Below are 21,443 nucleotides of genomic sequence, written 5' to 3' on the forward strand. Positions count from 1 at the left end.
AGACAGGTTCAAATCCCTCCTCAGTCTTACTTACTACTTTACTTTTACTTTAATTGGCTATGACAGAATATTTCTTCCACTAGCCGAACGTAGAATAGCATTCCAAGTAGAATAGCGTTCCATCGGGCTTTTGGTCTTCCCGGTTTGCGTGTACCACCGTGTTTGCCTTCAAAAGACTTATTTGCTGGAGCTTCTGCATCCATTCTGACAACATGACCTAGCTAACGCAGTCGTTGTATTTTGATGCGTGTAACTATGCTATCGTCGTCATACAGCTTATGGTTCATACGTCGCCTATATTCTCCGTTAACGCAAACTGGTCCATATATTTTACGAAGAATCTTTCTCTCAAATACTCCAAGTACTGCCTCATCTGCTTTCACAAGTACCCATGCTTCAGAACCATATAACAGCACGGGTAGTATCAGTGTCTTGTAAAGTGTAGTCTTCGTCTGTCGAGAGATGGCCTTGTTTCTAAACTGCTTACTTAGTCCAAAGTAGCATCTGTTTGCCTGTATTATTATTCGCTTTATCTCAAAACTGGTGTCATTCGTTTCAGTTACGGCGGTGCCGAGATAGATAAAGTTACTGACTATCTCAAAGTTGTGATTCCCAACTTTCTCCATGTTCTTTATCTGCTCGGTTGTACAAGGCTTTTTGGGAGTGGAGACCATCCATTTCGTCTTATCTCCATTTACTGCCAGACCCATTTTCACTGACTCTCTTTCGATTCTTTCAAAGGCTGCAGTTACTACTTCCTGTGACCGACCTATGATATCGATATCGTCGGCATAGGCAAGTAGTATGTGCTCTCTTGTGATTAGTGTGCCATATCTATTCACTTCTGCATCTCATATAATCTCTCCAGCAGGATATTAAAGAGATCACACGATAGGCTGTCTCCTTGTCTGAAACCTCGTTTGGTATTAAATGGTTCGGAGAGATTCTTTCCTATTCTTACTGAGGAACGCGTATCAGCAAGTCTGCAGCCAGTCCTGCAGAGTCTTATTAATTTTGCAGGGATACCAAACTCAGACATGGCTTCAAATACCTTTGAACGTAAAGGAGTATCGAAGGCGGCTTTGTAGTCAACAAAGAGGTGGTAGGTGTTGATTTGTCCTTCTCGGGTCTTTTCCAGGATTTGGCGCAGTGTGAATATCTGGTCTAGGGTGGATTTACCAGGTCTAAAACCGCATTGATAGGGCCCAATTATCTCATTGACTTTAGGTTTTAATCTTTCACACAGTACGCTCCAGAGTATCTTGTATGCGATGGGGAGAAGACTTATTCCTCTGTAGTTGGCACATTCCGTCTTGTCTCCTTTCTTGGGTACGGGACATAGTATGCTGAGGTTCCAATCATCGGGTATGCGTTCTTCGAGCCAGATTGCGCAGATAAGCTGACGCATACGCCTTATCAGCGTATTAAATAGTTCAGCGGGTAACCCGTCGGCTCCTGCTGCCTTGTTGTTCTTTAGTCGGGTTACTGCTACTTGGACCTCATTCTGACTAGGAGGTAAACATTCTATACCATCATCAGGGATTGGTTCTGCGGTATCCTCTTCGCCGCCAATATCGGACACTAGCAGTTGGGTAAAATGTTCTTTCCATATCCTCAGCATGTTGTCTGTGTCAGTTACCAGATTTCCTTCTTTGTCTCTGCAGGAGGATGTGCCTGGACCAAAGCCATCGGTTTGGTGTTTAATTCTTTGGTAGAATTTCCGGACTTCATTCTGACTCCTGTACATCTCAATTCGCTCGCACTCACGTCTTTCCATTTCCTTTTCCTTTCTGCGGAATAGACGTTTCTCCTCTCTCCTTTTCTCCCGATACCTCTCCTTCATCTAGCGCGTTGCTTCTGATTGCATGGTTGCTCTATATGCCGCATTCTTGGCTTCAGTAGCATCTCGACACTCTTGGTCGTACCATGGGTTTTTTGGAGGAGGCTTTCGGTACCCAAGTACGGATTTCGCGGCATTTTCCATGGAGTGGGCAATAGTTTGCCACTGCGCCATTATATCATCGGAACAAGGAATGCTTTCATCAAGCAGTTGGGTCAGTCGAGTGGAGTATGCCGCTGCCATTTGTCGTGTCTGCAGCTTTTCAATGTCCAGCTTCCGTGCAGTGTCAGATCGTACTTTCCTCGCCATGTTCAAACGGGTGCGAACCTTTGCAGCAACAAGGTAATGATCCGAATCTATATTCGCTCCACGGATCGATCGTACATCTAACACGCTGGATGAATGCCTTCCATCTATCACAATGTGATCAATTTGGTTTCTCGTGTGTTGATCGGGTGACAGCCATGTGGCTTTGTGGATATTTTTATGTTGAAATCTGGTGCTACTAACTACCATGTTTTTTGCCGCGGCGAAATCTATCAGCCTCAACCCATTACTGGACGTTATCTCGTGGAGGCTAAACTTTCCGACTGTTGGTCCAAAAATTTCTTCCTTCCCTATTTTCGCATTAAAATCTTCCAGAACGATTTTAATATCATGGGCGGGGCAGCGCTCATATTCCTCTCTAGGTGCTCGTAGAAAATATCCTTGGTCTGCTCGTCTTTGTCTTCCGTCGGGGCATGGGCACAAATAAGACTGATGTTGAAGAATTTGGCTTTTATGCGGATTGTGGCTTTTAGCCTCTCATCCACCGGAGTAAAGCTGGAGACTAGGTGTTTCAGTCTTCGACTAACCATAAATCCGCAGCCAAATGCATGCCTCGTGTTATGGCAGCTATAGTATAGTTCGTCACCGTTTGGTGTTTTAGTGACGCCATTCCCAGTCCATCGCACTTCCTGTAAGGCGGTTATGTCTGCCTTGTACTTCTCTAATACATCCGCCAGCGCGTATACTGCACCTTCTCTATAAAGAATGCTGACATTCCAGGTGCAGATCCGCAAATCATGGTCCTTTTTCCGTTTGCGAGGGTCGTCAACGTTGGGGGGTCCGTTTTTACTATTCCTTTGTTTTTCATAGTAGTTCTATGTTTTACGGGGGCGGGTTACTGGCCCAGCGCCCCAACCGCATGGGTTTGTGGGATTGCATGTATCCCTCGTTGTGGCGAGCCGCTTGCTCCAAGATCCGACGCTCGCCGCCAGCCGCCCCTAACCTGGGAACAGACGCTGATGTTGGCCATTGGTTATTTGAAGGCGCCAATAACTCGCCTTGTCATCTCGAGTATCATTGGCACTCAGTATTTAGTTAAGAGCCAGTGCCACCTGACTCCTCACTGAGACTCTCCTCTCGAAAATCGTCCCTCCCTCCTCAGTCAGCATCCGTAATAAGCCATTTATGGTGGTCAACCATAGGAGTGGCGATAAAATGCTCCCCTGTGGCGTGCCCTGTGCCACTTTCTCCCTTATATTTATGCCATTGGACACACAATTTATCCACCTGTTCCTTAGCAGTCTCTAAGGACCGGGTCCACCCGGTACTGGTCTAAGGATTGGATCAGTGTGTCGGTCAGCACATTGTTAAAAGCCCCCTCGATGTCAATGCATACCGCCAGGGTGTACGGTTTGGCATTGAAGATTCTTCTATTTTATGCAAAACTTCGTGCAGGACAGTCTCCACCGACCTTCCCTTGACATAGTCATTCTGTTTGTATTTGAGCAGTTCACTGGATGTCCTACTCTTGTTAATTGTAAATCACACATTTATTTTTAAAAGAATTCTTATTTTTTACTATCTTGTTTCTAATGATTAAGGTTGTTTTTGTTGTAGCCACATTTTCATGTGAAGGTAGTGATCCTCGCTAAGCTCCTGTGTGAGCAAGCTCGTTCCGGTCCAAAGGACCGATCGCCGCGGGAACAAGGTGGTCATTGATTATTTAAAGGCGCCAATAAGACGAGTGTCTTGTCATATCGAGCATCATAAGCATTAGTATTTGTGCAAGAGCCTATGCCACCCGGGATCTCACTGAGACTCTCCGCTCGATACCGCTGATTATCAGCTGCCGTTGCAGCTACTCCGTATGGAGCATTCCACCATCCGCGACTTGTGGACGCGCCCGGTACCTCGCAGCTAAGCTTCTCGTGACAGCAATGAGGTCGGACCTCAATGTTCCAGTCTGTGTGATGCTTAAAGCTATCCCCTGCCGGGAATGATTAAAGTGACACCCTGTCCCGCTCTTGGCGGTTTTATCCCGCTTTTTTAACGTCAATTTCGCTTTTGTTACCAATCCCGCGAAATCCTGCTTTCCTTCTGCTTTTTTCGGAAATGTTCCCGCTTTTTAATTCTTTTTTCAAAAATGTAGTTCAATTTGCTTAAAGGCCTGGTTATACTCTCGTAAACATTCAGTAAATGTAGGAAAACGTGTCAGCTGTTTGGTTTTAGCTTATGAATACACATAGAAACGATTACCGAACGTCTGTCTATTTAAACCCCGTTTACACTGCTCTTTAAATCCGGATTTAAAAGCGCGATCATCTGTTTTCCCTTTATAAAATCAGCTGACGAGAGCCTTGAATTCGAATTTAATGAGCAGTGTTATTTAATGAATAAGTTTTAGAAAACTTCTATTCTTCTGTTCTATGATTTCTTCGTGGAATGTCGTTTGAGGGCAACCCTGCTCGACGGTAACCCTGCTGTTGCAAAATGCTGGTGCAACTGACAGCAATGAAGTACAATGGCTGAAATATCCCAAGCCAATTTGCGACATATCTTCATTTTGTTTATTGTTTTTGTTTATTTTTAAGCCAATTTTTTGTATAAATAGGCCCTTCTGGCAAATACTTGTTCTTTTCTATTCGTGATACCAAAAAAACATGTAAGTCGTGCTTTGCATTTTTTGTTGTAATTTTTATTGAACTTGTTAAAGTTTTAAAGTGTTAAATGTAAATTTTAACTTGAATCTTTATTTATTAATAGTGAATAAACAACACATTAACGTAACCTCACACCTTAAACACACACACACACATCAAATGTACAACCCTTATATTTAAAATACAAAACACATATCAAGCAAAATAAATATATCCAGCAGTTTCATCATTTCAAACATAAAGCCATACTTCAGTTTATTATTTTGGAAGGCCAACTGGTGTGAGACGTTTATTCATCGGTTCACGAAGAAAAGAAAAGCAACAATTTTATTCAATGTTTAAAGTCATTTTGCGTTATATGTTTGGCGGCAAGTAAACAACGTTAAAAAAAAAAGCCGTGGACGGACGGACATTTTGTGTTATTTTTAATGCAAAATTTATTTTGAAGAAGCCAGCCCTCAAATTTTTGCCAAATTTTGCATTAAAATCAAGCCAGCCTTTGTGTGAATTGTGTTACTTACCTTTGTGATCGAGATTCAGCCAAGTTTATGTCCAATTGTCAAGATCAGCCAAGAAGAACAAGCAGCAGAAGCACAAAAGGAACCCCGCCAGCCCGATATCAGCAATACGTCAGCGAAATGTCTGTCAACCACTCACCGAAGTCAGATACGCCAGCAAAAAGCCAACAAAGACAGCCACAGCTACAGCCAATGGACGGTACTACTCATGTCAATACGATTAATCCGCCTTCTCAATTACAGCACCAGAAAACTGCAGCCAATTCACCAGCCGGGACATCAAAACCTGTAAATGAAGTCGGTGAGTTCATGAAGCAAATGAGAGTGCAAATGGAGCAGATGCAGCGTCAAATGCAGGTAATGCAAAGTGAGTACATTGCATCAACGAAGAAGATGCAAGCACAACTTGTTAATACTGCCAAACAAGTGGAAACGCAGTTAGCCAATCAAATGACGTCGACGTCCGCATTACCTACATCGACGCTGCCACAGCCGCCATCAAATATGCCAGAACCAATACTGCCAACATCTCAGCCATCACTGCCACCACCAAATCAGTCACAATATCAGCCGCCACAGAATCTTCTACAACAGCCGCCACAACTGTCGCCTCTACAACAGCAAGTTTATCAGCCAACGCCACAATATCCGCCGCCATCACGGTCTATAAATTCGGATATGTCTGTCCACAATTCGTATCCACAAAGTTTTATATCTGTTCCACACAAGAAAATTTATCCTCTCCCCACATTTTCAGGTCTTCCAGAAGAATGGCAAACCTTTTATGAAGCGTACGAAAGCACCACAGCCGAATTTGGATATAACAGCCTCCACAACATTATGCGCCTCAGAGATGCTATCAAGGGTCGAGCCAGAGAAACCGTCGAATCGCTGCTAGGTAATTCTGCCAACGTCGACACCATTATACGAACGCTGCTTGAAACCTTTGGTCGTCCGGAACAGCTGATTAGAAGCCAAATTGAAAAGGTTCGTGCCATTCCACCTTTAGCCAATGACAACCTGGAAGCCCTGGTAAACTTCGCCAACAAAATCTCGAACATGGCCACATTTGTCAAGAACGTGAAGGGAGATCACCATCTTTCCAACCCTTCATTGTTGAGCGAACTGGTCGCTAAACTTTCCACAAGCCGCCAAATGCAGTGGGCCGAAAAATGCCTCCAATTACAACAACCAGCCACCATAGTTGACTTTGCAGAATGGCTATCAGTACTGCGTCGCCTGGCCAATATCGTCCATGACACCTTGCCGTCAACTTCGACCAATGCCGCATCAAACCGCCGCCATTTTGCTGCTACTGCACCGCCACCAAACCGAAAATACGTCAACGTCACTGTCAGCCAATGTCCAGTATGTAAGGGTGAGTGCACTAACATAAAACACTGTACAGAATTTTTAAACATGTCCATCGACAAAAGATGGAACACTATAAAAGGGCTCAAGATTTGTTTTTGTTGTTTAAAACGTGGACATCAAGTTAAATTTTGCCACACAAAACGCCGTTGTGGCGTTAATGATTGCCCAAAGCCACACAACAATTTATTGCACAGTACACTTTCACAATCACAACCGGAGCCAGCGACCGAGCCAACTCATTTGTCCACGACGGGTGGGACACAAAATAACCGCACGGTCACGTCCGAAGCACAACGACCACAAACCGAAAGACGAAATTGCCATGCAGCTCATTCTCCCGATAATGTGCTTTTCCAGATTTTACCCATAACTTTGTATGGGCAGCACAAAACAATAAGCACTTACGCCTTTATTGACGACGGAGCCAACGTTTCTATGCTGGATCTGGAAATAGCACGAGAACTTGAACTCCATGGAGAACCTGAGCACTTGGAGCTGCAATGGCTTAATACTCACCGCGTAACACAGAAAACGGAAAAAATTCGCGTGACCATCAGTGGAGTTGGCCAATTTAACAGAAAATACTTACTTTCCAATGTTTACGTTTCATCGGATATGTCATTGCCAGTACAGAGTTGCCACATAGCTCATTTTATGAAATCCCAAAAAAGTGACAAAATCGCCAATTTAAATATGCGGGATTATTCTAATGTTCAACCAAAAATGATTTTAAGCTTAACCCATTCCTTCCTAACAGTTCCCATTGAGACGCCTACACTTTTATCCGAATTTGGACCCATTGTGTCAACCACCAGATTAGGCGCTGTTATATATGGACCAATTCCTGGTGAAGAACCAACAAACATAAAGAGGGCTTTACACGTAAGGAAGTGTGTGTACCAAAATGATGTTTTGAAGGAGTTGAGCGATATGATGCGTGGTTATTTTGATGTGGAGACCCTTGGAACCAAAATACCCGTGAAACCTATAAAATCCAAAGAAGACGAGAGAGCAATGGGCATATTGGAAACAAACACAAAGCAAGTAAATGGCCGATATGAATGTTCGTTGTTGTGGAGAGAAGATGTGAGACCGATCCCTGACTCATACAACATGGCTTTGAATCGTTTGTACTCTGTGGAACGTAAGATGGCAAAAGACAGTGAGTATAAAATGGAATATTGCGATAAAATAGCAGATTATGTTAAAAAAGGATATTGCCGTAAATTATCGGATGAAGAAAAATCTATAATGCGCGAACGGACCTTTTATTTGCCCCATTTTGGTGTACTAAATCCAAATAAAAAAGGAATTCGGCTGGTTTTTGATGCGGCGGCCGAGGTTATGAACTTCTCATTAAACAAAGCCTTACTTCCTGGTCCTGACATTAATAACTCATTAATTTCAATTCTTTTTAAATCTAGAGAATCCCCCATTGCTGTATGTGGTGACATACAAGAGATGTTTCACCAGATCGCCATTGCCAGGAAAGACCAAGATAGCCAAAGATTTCTGTGGAGAGATGGCAATCCTGATCAGCCTGTGGACACTTATGTTATGGAAAGGCTTATTTTTGGAGCCACCTGTTCACCAACCATTGCCCAATATGTCAAGAATAAAAATGCGACAAAATACATCGAAAAGTCACCAAGAGCCGTCCATGGTATCATCGAACGTCATTATGTGGATGATTATGTCGATTGTTTCGAAACTGAAGATGAAGCCCTTAATGTTGTTCGCGAAGTGGTAAGGATCCATAAATCCGGTGGTTTCCATCTTCGCAACATAATATCCAACAGTGAACGAGTGGCAATACTATGTGGTAATAATCCTGGCAATGGCGAGAACAGTGGCAACTTTCTTTTTGGTGACAGCATAGAACGGGTACTCGGTATTCATTGGGCACCAAAGACAGATGATTTTTGTTTTCATTTGCGTTTGGCCAAAGTGGACAAAAATATATTAAATTTTACAAAGGTGCCAACAAAAAGGGAGATGCTCGGCCTAAATATGTCCGTATACGACCCATACGGATTCCTGTGCGACTTTATGGTGACGTCAAAGGTGCTAATGCAGAAGGTCTGGAAATGTGGGGTAAGTTGGGACGAGCAATTGCCGTCAGAAATTTATAGCCAGTGGAAGTACTGGTTGGAGCAGTTATCGAGATTGGTGGAATTTAAGATTCCAAGATGTTACGCCGGTGGTTTTAGTAGCAGCAATGTTGATCTACATGTCTTTGTGGATGCAAGCGAAGAGGCTATGGCAGTTGTGGCATATTGGAGAGTGGTAAGTGTCAGTGGTGTTAAAGTGATGTTTGTAATGGGCAAAACAAGCTGTGCCCCGACACGGTATCACACAATACCAAAACTGGAATTGCAAGCTGCTGTAATGGGCGTTCGAATGAAAGAGGCCATATTAAAAAACCATTTGTGCTGTGTTAATAATGTTTTCTTTTGGTCAGATTCTTTTACGGTGATACAGTGGATTCGGTCAGATCACCGAAGATACAAGCAATATGTGGCAAATCGTGTGGCTGAGATATTGGACGGCAGCAGCATTGAACAATGGAGGTGGTGCCCTGGTAACGAGAACACTGCAGACGAAGGAACTCGCTCAAAACTGTTCAAGCCATATGAACCCGAAGGACGTTGGAAAAATGGACCAACGTTTTTGCTGAAGGCGGAATCGTATTGGCCGAGTGAGGTGCACAATCAAATGAAAAAGGATGAAAGTGGCTCAGAACTGCGATCCAAGCACAGAGTTCTGGTGGCTCAGAAGGTATGTTGGTGCATTCCAAATATTGATAATTTTTCCAATTACAGAAGGCTGAAACGGGCTATGGCATGGGTGTTCCGGTATGTGCAAAACATGAGGCGTAAAATCAAAGGTGAGGCGTTGTTCTTGTGTGATCTGTCCCTGGAAGAAGAAGAGAATGCCGTGTCTTATCTGTGCCGTCATGTGCAACGTCAACAATACGAAGACGAACTTGAGGACCTGAAAAAACAACACTCAGTGAGCCAAAGCAGCCAATTATTGTCGCTGAATCCCTTTGTTGGCCAAGATGGCTTAATTCGTGCGTCTGGGAGAATCCAAAATGCTGCCTTTTTGAATCTGGAAGCCAGGCAGCCCATAATTTTGCCGAAAAATCATCGGTTCACCAGGTTATTGGTGGAATTCTACCACAGAAAGTTCCTGCACATCAACACTGCCACTGCTATGAGCGAAATACGTCAAAAGTACTGGGTGCCATCACTGCGTCAACTATTAAACAGCATCCAGAGCCACTGTTCCGCCTGCAAACTTCGTCGAGCCAGGCCACGTCAACCCCAGATGTCTGCCTTACCAATGGAGAGGGTGACCCCATACGTTCGAGCCTTCACATACACAGGACTTGATTATTTTGGCCCAGTAAGTGTTGGAATCCGCCGTCAACGTGAGAAAAGGTGGGTTGCTCTTTTTACCTGTTTTACAACCCGTGCCATCCACCTGGAGATTGCCACAGACCTATCCAGCGATGCTTGCCTGATGTGTATCCGCAACTTCATTAATAGAAGAGGTGTCCCTGTATCCATAAGAAGCGACAACGGGACCAATTTTGTTGGCATAGCAAAGGAATTACAAGGTATTGATATGTTTTTGGATACTAATAGTCTCTCTTCAGGTTTGACGGCACTGGGCATCAAATGGATATTCAACACTCCGTTGAATCCAAGTGAAGGCGGCGTATGGGAACGGCTTGTGCAGTCCGTGAAGAAGGCATTGTACATCATGTTGAAGGAGCAGGCTCCAAAGCTCGAAACGCTCCAATCGTTTCTAATCGAAGCAGAGAACATCATCAATTCGAGACCCTTGACTCATCTACCTGTGACTCCCGAAGACCCGGAACCATTGACCCCGAATCATTTTCTGCTTGGGTGCACTAATTCAACCCAAACTCCGGCACCATATGAGCCCAGATTGATGTGTCTTCGAAAGCAGTGGCGTGTGGTGCAGAACTTAAAGAACGGCATGTGGCATCAATGGCTGCGTGAATATCTTCCTGAGCTGACGAGAAGGACGAAATGGTGTTTGCCATCACAACCGTTGGACGTGGGCTGCCTTGTTTTTATTTGTGACCCAGATCTTCCAAGAAGCCAATGGAAAAGAGGGCGTGTCATCGAGCTCCATCGCGGCAAAGATGGTGTAGCACGTTCAGCCGAAGTGCGCACAGATGTGGGTGTCTACCGCCGTCCTGTTTCCAAGTTGGCCATACTAGACGTTGAAGACTCTGCTGGTGAAGGTGAAGCCTCCCCCTCTGGGTCAGTTCACGGGGGTGGGGATGTCGTTTGAGGGCAACCCTGCTCGACGGTAACCCTGCTGTTGCAAAATGCTGGTGCAACTGACAGCAATGAAGTACAATGGCTGAAATATCCCAAGCCAATTTGCGACATATCTTCATTTTGTTTATTGTTTTTGTTTATTTTTAAGCCAATTTTTTGTATAAATAGGCCCTTCTGGCAAATACTTGTTCTTTTCTATTCGTGATACCAAAAAAACATGTAAGTCGTGCTTTGCATTTTTTGTTGTAATTTTTATTGAACTTGTTAAAGTTTTAAAGTGTTAAATGTAAATTTTAACTTGAATCTTTATTTATTAATAGTGAATAAACAACACATTAACGTAACCTCACACCTTAAACACACACACACACATCAAATGTACAACCCTTATATTTAAAATACAAAACACATATCAAGCAAAATAAATATATCCAGCAGTTTCATCATTTCAAACATAAAGCCATACTTCAGTTTATTATTTTGGAAGGCCAACTGGTGTGAGACGTTTATTCATCGGTTCACGAAGAAAAGAAAAGCAACATGGAATGTATTACAATTTATTGTTAATAGTGGCCAGTCTGACCTGAAGGGAATGAAAAAAGTGAGAAATATGTGATAAGAAGAAATTACAAGAAGAGAGTAGTGGGTAGTGGGAGTCAATACGGCGTCGGTGTTCGCGTTATTCCATGTTAGCACTATGTCGTAAAACTGGAGTCTATTAGGGATTCAACTTACTCCGCCACACACTTCGACCTCACTGTATTAGAATCCACGACCTTGAGGACCACCATAAATACTGATTTCCAAAACTGTAAATCTCCTCCCAGAATTTCTTTTGCGTCTATCATTACGGCACAGAGCACTGTCTGAAATGTTGTGTGTGTTTTAAAGCCTCAATTCAGTCCCTGTCTCAATCTCAGAGTCATCTATAAAGACCGAGGTATCATTCTCGGTATTCTCCTCCTCTCTCCCGGGAAAGAGAAAGCGAATCCCGAAATTGCAAGTAGTCTGAAACGTATTCTGTCTCCTCCAGGATGCCCTTGGCTTAAGTGCAACCTTGACGGCATAGATCGGGATATAGAGCTTGATATGTTGCATACCTAGCATTGCGAACATTCTCACGCCATCCCTGTTTAGACCCAACAAAAATCCGTTCCATAGAATTGGCGAGAACCTCCCTACCTGAGGCGTACCCTTATCACCCGCCTTCTAACCACACTATGTCCGAGGTCAGCGTTGATAGTGCAGTCACGTAGCACACAGTCCGTCCACAGGGAGAAACTCGGGTGGATCCCCGTGTGGCTCAGAGCGGTGACTTTCGACCCATCTCCTCGTTGTTAAATGACCTTTCAATATTCAGGGAGGTCGCCATCGCGTACTCTTTCAGTTAGAGAGACGTCTCGACTTTTCGCATCACTGCGTGCCCTCATCTCTGACCTGCCCTTATGGTATGCGTGTTGTCCCATTGCGGTTTGCCTGGAGTTCTCCGACGTCAGACCCTCCCTCACCTTTAAGTCTTTTGGTTAATAACATTGTTTTGTTTAAAAATTCAAATGCTAAGTTTTGTAATGAGCATAATTGCCTCTTTACATTTACGATACATTTGTTTCACATTTGCTGTACATTTACTAGAGCATAACCAGACCTAAAGGTCGATTTTTCAATAAGATTTTGTTGTAGAAATCCCAATTAAATCGAAGTCAGTAAATATATTTCAAATAGCAATATTTTAAATAATAATTTTCAATATAATTTTCTTAAAATTTGAACGGACTTTATTGAAAGGAATGCCGATGTGGAAGGGCGTAGAGTGAAGTACTGATGACATTTCAAGTAAACATTTTTTTTAAGAGGATAGCAATGATTTTTCAAACAATATAAATATTAAAAAAATATGTTAGACGAAAAATCGACGACTGGATCAATGAAATATATGTTTTTATCGTTGGGTTCAATTAATAAAGTATTTCGATTCAATACTTTAAATTATCGAATATTTTTCGGGTTTACCAGAACATTTAACAACAATTACGTATAACGATAAATACATTAAGCTACGAGGGTTGCCTTCTATATTTTGGGATTGGGCAACCCTTGTGTTGCAATCTGCCAACTGACAGCTCTAACGTAAAGCTTGACATTTTTGAGGTTAAACGTACTTAAATAGAAACCACAATTTTTAATCGATTAGTGTTAAACTTGGTACATGACGTACGTGTATACTTTTTAACATGCACACCAAATCCCATAGATAGGCCCATTTCCTCAAGTAAATCCAACCTCCAATTTGCCTAATTGAGCCTCTATCTAAACATGGCTCGGTTTTGCACGGTTACTATCCCAATTAACCTACATCAATAAGAAGTATTTGTGGACAATTTCGAGGGACTAGCTCAACTAGTTTGAGAGTTATCGAGCTTTTGGTTGATTGATGGACAGAGAGAACAAGAATATATTGTATACACATACTTAATATGCGTAGGGCGTCGAAAATCCTATGGGGTGATCTGGATCGTGAGAGAACGAGGCTAATATTGAAAGGAAGTAAGAAGGAGGTCAGTATAGCTTTTGGTATCATAATGGAATGCATAGGACTACGAGCTCACGTATGCAAAATCGGTGCGTTAAGTCATAACATGTGTAGGGCATGTGGGGAAGATTATGAGACAGTAGAGCATTTTCTATGTCATTGTCCGGCTTTCGTGGCTAAAAGACATCGGTACTTAGGTCGGATTAAGGATTTTGTAGGTAGCATAGAATTCCTAACTTAAAATTTTCTTTTGTGAGGTTACTTTTTGGTATTTAGAGCAAGCCGATTACTGGCTCAATTACGTTCCGGCTGATGCAGCCCCCTCAATTCGCACAGAGCTAGGATTGATGCCGACGTGCAAGATGTATGTCCCGATTGTAACCAGGGACCGCACGATACACGTCACCTGTTTAACTGCCCGGCCAGACCCACTCGACTCAGACCCAGATCCCTGTGGACGCACCCCATCTTAGTCGCAGAGTTCGTGGGTCTTGAAACTCAACAGAATCAAGCAGACGAAAGATAGGACACAATAAACTGCTACAACAACAACAACAACTGGCTTAGGAGTATGTCCATAGTGGCATGGGGCTGATTAATATTCGCACCCTCTTTTCAACATTACCTAACCTAACCTACTGAATATACCACAATATGATATATGTGTTTTTAAGTTTACATCTTTTGGGATTTCATACAAAATATTGTTCGGGATAGCATAGCAAAGACTCTTAGAAGTAAGAAGTAAGAGGGTGTTTTTAAAAGCATTTGTGGAGCTTCTTGGTACGATTTGTTCTTCGCAACAAGAGCTTTTACCATTAGCAAAAAACCATCAGAATCGGATAAGAACTCCGCTGTTCAGGTGCTCCAATTATTAAATCGGAAGACAGGTGTATGAACGAAATCCATCAATTTTAAAACAGGCTATGGAGGTCATGGAGAACACCTACTGTAAAACCTCAGCCGCATCGTTTATCAATTTCGATAAACAGACAGATGGCTAAGGGGGAATAATGCAAGAACGGACATTCATTCTTTTTTATACCCTCCACCATAAGATGGGGGGTATACTAATTTCGTCATTCTGATTGTAACTACTCGAAATATTCGTCTGAGACCCCATAAAGTATATATATTCTTGATCGTCGTGAAATTTTATGTCGATCTAGCCATGTCCGTCCGTCTGTCTGTCGAAAGCACGCTAACTTCCGAAGGAGTAAAGCTAGCCGCTTGAAATTTTGCACAAATACTTCTTATTAGTGTAGGACGGTTGGTATTGTAAATGGGCCATATCGGTCCATGTTTTGATATAGCTGCCATATAAACCGATCTTGGGTCTTGACTTCTTGAGCCTCTAGGGTGCGCAATTCTTATCTGATTGGGATGAAATTTTGCATGACGTGTTTTGTTATGACATCCAACAACTGTGCCAAGTATGGTTCAAATCGGTCCATAACCTGATATAGCTGCCATATAAACCGATCTTGGGTCTTGACTTCTTGAGCCTCTAGAGGTCGCAATTCTTATCCGATTGGAATGAAATTTTGCACGACGTGTTTTGTTATTATATCCAACAACTGTGCCAAGTATGGTTCAAATCGGTCCATAACCTGATATAGCTGCCATATACACCGATCATGGGGTTTTGAATTCTTGAGCCTCTAGAGTGCGCAATTCTTTTCCGATTGGAATGAAATTTTGCACGACGTGTTTTGTTACGATATCCAATAACTGTGACAAGTATGGTTCAAATCGGTCTATAACCTTATATAGCTGTCATATAAACCGATCTTGGGTCTTGACTTCTTGAGCCCATAGAGGGCGCAATTCTTATCCAATTTGAATGAATTTTGGCACGTAGTATTTTGTTATGATATCCAACAACTGTGCCGAATATGGTTCAAATCTGTTCATAACCTGATGTAGCTGCCATATAAACCGATCTGGAATCTTGACTTCTTGAGCCTCTTGAGGTCGCAATTATTATCCGATTTGCCTGAAATTTTGTACGACGGATTCTCTCATGACAATTAACATACGTGTTTATTATGGTCTGAATCGGTATACAGCTCCCATATAAATCGATCTCTCTATTTTACTTCTTGAGCCCACAAAGGCGAAATTCTTATTCGAATTGGCTGACATTTTACACAGGTCTCCAACATATAATTTAATTGTGGTCCAAACCGGACCATATCTTATATCGCTCTAATGGCAGAGCAAATCTTTTCTTATATCCTTTTTTTGACTAAGAAGAGATGCCGGGAAAAGAACTCGACAAATGCGATCCATGGTGGAGGGTATATAAGATTCGGCCCGGCCGAACTTAGCACGCTTTTACTTGTTTTAGATTGCTTGTGAATCAATTTTGTCCAAATGGCAATGTTATTTTCTTTCGTTTTCTAAAATTTTAACTCTTCCACTTTTATTATACCCTCCACCATAAGATGGGGGGTATACTAATTTCGTCATTCTGTTTGTAACTACTCGAAATATTCGTCTGAGACCCCATAAAGTATATATATTCTTGATCGTCGCGACATTTTATGTCGATCTAGCCATGTCCGTCCGTCTGTCTGTCCGTCCGTCCGTCCATCCGTCTGTCTGTCGAAAGCACGCTTACTTCCGAAGGAGTAAAGCTAGCCGCTTAAAAGTTTGCACAAATACTTCTTATTAGTGTAGGTCGGTTGGTATTGTAAATGGGCCATATCGGTCCATGTTTTGATATGGCTGCCATATAAACCGATCTTGGGTCTTGAGTTCTTGAACCTCTGGAGTGCGCAATTTTTATCCGATCAGAATGAAATTTTGCACAACGTGTTTCGTTATGATATCCAACAACTGTGCCAAGTATGGTTCGAATCGGTCCATAACCTGATATAGCCGCCATATAAACCGATCTTGGGTCTTGACTTCTTGAGCCTCTAGAGTGCGCAATTCTTATCCGAATAAAATGAAATTTTGCACGACGTGTTTTGTTATTATATCCAACAACTGTGCCAAGTATGGTTCAAATCGGTCCATAACCTGATATAGCTGCCATCTAAACCGATCTTGGGTCTTGACTTCTTGAGCCTCTAGAGGGCACAATTCTTATCCGATTTGAATGAATTTTTGCACGAAGTATTTCGTTATGATATCCAACAACTGTGCCAAGTATGGTTGAAATCGGTCCATAACCTGATATAGCTGTCATATAAACAGATCTGGGGATTTGATTTCTTGAGCTTCTAGAGGGCGCAATTCCTATCCGATTTGGCTGAAATTTTGCATGACGTATTTTATTTTTACTTTCAACAACTGTGTCAAATAAGGTTCAAATCGGTTCATAACCTGATATAGCTGCCATATAAACCGATCTGGGATCTTGACTTCTTGACCCCTAGAGGTCGCAATTATTATCCGATATGCCTGAAATTTTGTACGACGGATCCTCTCATGATCATCAACAAACGTGTTTATTATGGTCTGAATCGGTCTATAGCCCGATACAGATCCCATATAAATCGTTCTCTCTATTTTACTTCGTGAGCCCCAATGGGCGCAATTGTTATACGAATTGGCTGAAATTTTACACAGGTCTCCAACATATAATTTAATTGTGGTCCGAACCGGACCATATCTTGATATCGTTTTAAAAGCAGAGCAACTCTTTTCTTATATCCTTTTTTGCCTAAGGAGAGATGCCGGGAAAAGAACTCGACAAATGCGATCCATGGAGGAGGGTATATAAGATTCGGCCCGGCCGAACTTAGCACGCTTTTACTTGTGTAATTCTTCATTTCGGCTTCATTTGACGAGCATCGCTAACTCCACATGCAATGTGGCTACAACAACAATATAAATAATATTTTAAAACAATTTTTTTTATGTAATTCTTCATTTCAGCTTTATTTGAATAAACCCTTACGTTTTATATTTACATAAAAAACATTGTTTTAAAATAATATTTATATTGATGTTTTAGCCACATTGCATGTGGAGGTAGCGATCGTCGTCAAACTTCTAAGAAGCCAAACATGGTGTAGGGTATAAAATAAAACAAACAATAAATTAATATAGCACTATAACGGCGCACGAAAAGTTAATTCCTAAACAAAGTCTGAAAATCACAGACGTATTTTTTTATCTAAGTTCAGTTACCAACCTAAATTTAGTTTATTGAGCTAATAGCATTTTATTTCTTTGATTTGTCCTAAACAAAGTCTGCGACTGATAAGTCCAATATTCTGAATTATGTCCGTATTTACAATAATTTAGTTGTGCACAGCTAAAAAAAGAAATAGTTGTCTGAATTGAGGTTTTATAATCGCTTAATTTAAACGTTTAGATATCAAATATTAAAAAGTTAAATTTTATCGTTTACGTTTTAAAATATAGGGCAGAACAGGTAAAATCATGAAAATTTTTGAAAATCTAAAAGGTTTTTAAGTAGTGAAAGAAATACTATTGGGTTGCCCAAAAAGTAATTGCGGATTTTTCATATAGTCGGCGAAACGTCTGATGGCAGATTGCCACATAATTCTTACCTAAGTTAAGGCAAACGTCGGGCAGTGCCGACTACACTCATAGAAATTTGTTAGTTAGAAACAGCAGAATGTCTGCTGAAAATGGGACTGCAGTAAATTGTTGCTAAAACAGCAAACATTTTCTGCTGTTTTCAAAATTTTGAAAAGTTAAAAAAAGCTCAAAAATTTCATAAATATTTAAACAATTTTTATATTCCATCTTATTTTTCAATATTACAAGCATATAACTTCAATTTATTTTAAATTTTCTACAATTTCCTAATTTTCGATCTAATTTAAATAACAGCAGACAAAATAACTACTACATTTCAATATACACTCATAGAAAAAAGTTGGCTGAAAATAGCAAGCACCGTCTGCTGAATATGAGTAATTAATTTTGGTGCTATTGTAGAAGTAGTTCTGCTATTATAGCAGTAGTACTGCAATTTCAGAGTAGCAGGTTCACTGTTGAAAAGTCTGTTGTTTGCTGAGAATGACTGGTGCTTAGTTATGAAGGGGATGTTAGAAGAAAAAATAGAACACATATGTAAATGTGTGTCTCAGTGGATTTTTATAATCACCACTGAATGCATACTTTCCATAACACTTTTTCTTTAAATTTAGATACAAAAGGCCATGCCAGTCATATGCAAATTAGTAGAGCAATAAAAAAATAAAATTAACATCGAAAATTGCCAAATTTGTTTTACTAATATATAACAAATGGTTTGTTATTTCGAAGTTAAAAAATTTTGAATGGATTTATTCAAAAGTTCAAAATTTTTAATTTAATAGCAACAGACAGTATTTGCTGATATTAGCAGACTATTTTTCTGGGTGTATATAATAAGCTACACTTACCCTATAAGTGGAAATTCGTAATTGCTGGAACCATTCTTTTTTATAAATTGCCAAATTATTTTATGTAGTAAAATGACGATCATAATCAGTCCTCAAGGACAATAAACGGCCCTAATCTATGTCAGGAAATAATAAAAACAATTAAGGTAAGGCAAAAGTCGGGCGGTGGCCTCTTTATAATAAGCTACACCTACCTTATGAATGGAAATTGGGCAATAACATTATATGGACACTATATGAAATTCTGGATAGATTTTTATGGACGTCTAAAGTGGAGTTTAGGTGGTTCATGAGAAAATTCCATATAAAATGTCTAGCCGTGCAAAATTTGAATAACTACTGCTCTATAAGTATGAGTCGGACGATGTCTATACATAAAATTCATATAAAGTTCACAAGACAAGCCAACATTCATGAGAGTTTGCTATGTATCGAATTTGATGATCGACATTGTTGGAATCTTACTCAAAATCCGACGAACATATACATAGGAGATATATTTAAATCCAAACCGATTCATTTTTAATAAGCTTCCTCTCTAGCCCAAACAAGAAGTCTGTGCAAAATTTCAAGATGATGGGATGAAGATTGCGATCTGTACTTTTATTACAAACTACATAAAGGGGTTTCCAACAAGAGGTGTTATTTTGGTATTCAAAGAAAAATGTTGCAAATATTCAAGATATGAACTGTAGGCCCGACAGACGGGTGGTTAGAGAGTGACATTACGGTATTGACGATAGCATTAGCCAAGCTCGAAACGTGTACCGGTGGTGTGTTGTCTGTGATCGAATCCTATCTGTTGTATGGAAGTTTCTTTTCAGTAATTAATTATATCCTTCGATTTCTGGTGATATTCATTCTCATGGTCATTAGCTCGACTCACTCTGTTTTGGGAGAAATAACGTTAATACATTTCCTGGACCAGTCATAATAGGCAACCATTATAAATAGAACAAGTAAAAGCGTGCAAAGTTCGGCCGGGCCGAATCTTATATACCCTCCACCACAGATCGCATTTGTCGAGTTCTTTTCCCGATATCTCTTTTTAGGCAAACAAAGGATAAAAGAAAAGAATTGCTATAATATTGGAGTTATATCAAGTTATGGTCTGATTCAGACCATAACTGAATTGAATGTTGGAGACCATAGTAGAAGTTATTGTGTTAAATTTTATATTTCACCCTTATGTTTAAGGTCATGGGAGAAGCTGTTGTACAAAATTTCATCCAAATAGGATAATAGTTACGCCCTCTGGAGGCTCAAGAAATCAAGATCGCAGATCGTTTTATATGGCATCTATCTCAGATTATGGATCGACTTGAACCATATTTGGCAGAGTTTTTCAAAACACGTCATGCGAAATTTTATCCAAATCGGATGAGAATTGCGCTATCTAGTGGCTCAAGAAGTTAAGATTCAAGATAGTTTTATATGGCCCATTTACAATCCCAACCGACCTACACTAATAAGAAGTGTTTGTGCGAAATTTCAAGCGGCTAGCTTTACTCCTTCGAAAGTTAGCGTGCTTTCGACAGACATACGGACGGACGGACAGTCAGACAGACATGGCTAGATCGACTTAAAAAAGAATGACGAAATTAGTATACCCCCATCTTTGGTGGAGGGTATACAAATGGTCTTGTTTTGGGATAAATGATCGCAAGTTTAGTTCATAACAAAGAGGAAAGTATGCCGTTAATAATGAAAAAGAACTTAAGTCAAATGGGACGATGTTTTCTATACTGACTTCTATACTTCAAATGCAGTATATTTTGTATATTGTTCCAATTCAATTTAAAATCAAATTCAAAATTCGGGTTTCTTTGAGGAGTGAAAGCTTTCGAAACATTCTGGCGTCTTTCCCCTAAAGTTTTCGCTAGTACATATGTAAGTTTTTTAAAGCATCACGTAGCAGAAGAGCATAATACAAAACAAAACAAGTAAAAGCGTGCTAAGTTCGGCCGGGCCGAATCTTTTATACCCTCCTCCATGGATCGCATTTGTCGAGTTCTTTTCCCGGCATCTCTTCTTAGGCAAAAAAGGATATAAGAAAAGAGTTGCTCTGCTATTAAAACGATATCAAGATATGGTCCGGTTCGGACCACAATTAAATTATATGTTGGAGACCTGTGTAAAATGTCAGCCAATTCGTATAAGAATTGCGCCCATTGGGGCTCACGAAGTAAAATAGAGAGAACGATTTATATGGGATCTATATCGGGCTATAGACCGATTCAGACCATAATAAATACGTTTTTTGATGGTCATGAGAGGATCCGTCGTACAAATTTTCAGGCATATCGGATAATAATTGCGACCTCTAGGGGTCAAGATCCCAGATGGGTTTATATGGCAGCTATTTCAGGTTATGAACCGATTTGAACCTTATTTGACACAGTTGTTGAAAGTAAAAATAAAATACGTCATGCAAAATTTCAGCCAAATCGGATAGGAATTGCGCCCTCTAGAAGCTCAAGAAGTCAAATCCCCAGATCTGTTTATATGACAGCTATATCAGGTTATGGACCGATTTCAACCATACTTGGCACAGTTGTTGGAT

The 21,443-nt window shown here is 40.8% G+C and overlaps 2 protein-coding genes and 1 long non-coding RNA gene across 3 annotated transcripts in view; 1 reads left to right on the forward strand and 2 right to left on the reverse strand.

Annotated features, from left to right (window-relative positions):
* Positions 1-21,443, reverse strand: part of LOC106086299 (sodium-dependent nutrient amino acid transporter 1) — a 45,002-nt gene that overhangs the window by 22,246 nt on the left and 1,313 nt on the right. The gene's annotated exons all lie outside the window — the stretch shown is intronic.
* On the reverse strand, positions 4,838-5,379 carry LOC131996723 (uncharacterized). The gene is made up of 2 exons (XR_009397947.1): positions 5,289-5,379; positions 4,838-5,042 (listed from the first exon to the last, which is right to left on the reverse strand). It is a non-coding gene; the product is annotated as an uncharacterized LOC131996723 (long non-coding RNA).
* LOC131996722 (uncharacterized) lies at positions 5,316-8,505 on the forward strand. Its single transcript, XM_059366528.1, has 2 exons — positions 5,316-7,821; positions 8,084-8,505. Exons 1-2 carry the CDS (start codon positions 5,316-5,318, stop codon positions 8,407-8,409), a joined length of 2,832 nt encoding a protein of 943 aa, XP_059222511.1. The 3' UTR covers positions 8,410-8,505.

Source organism: Stomoxys calcitrans, chromosome 4 (genome assembly GCF_963082655.1).
Source record: "Stomoxys calcitrans chromosome 4, idStoCalc2.1, whole genome shotgun sequence".
NCBI classification, from domain to species: domain Eukaryota; kingdom Metazoa; phylum Arthropoda; class Insecta; order Diptera; family Muscidae; genus Stomoxys; species Stomoxys calcitrans.

Excerpts from the sequence above, each read along its gene's own strand:
- LOC131996722 (XM_059366528.1), top strand. The coding sequence starts at position 5,316 with ATGTCCAATTGTCAAGATCAGCCAAGAAGAACAAGCAGCAGAAGCACA. Across the intron at positions 7,822-8,083 it reads ACGTAAGATGGCAAAAGACA|AGAATCCCCCATTGCTGTAT; the intron begins GTGAGTATAAAA and ends TTTTAAATCTAG.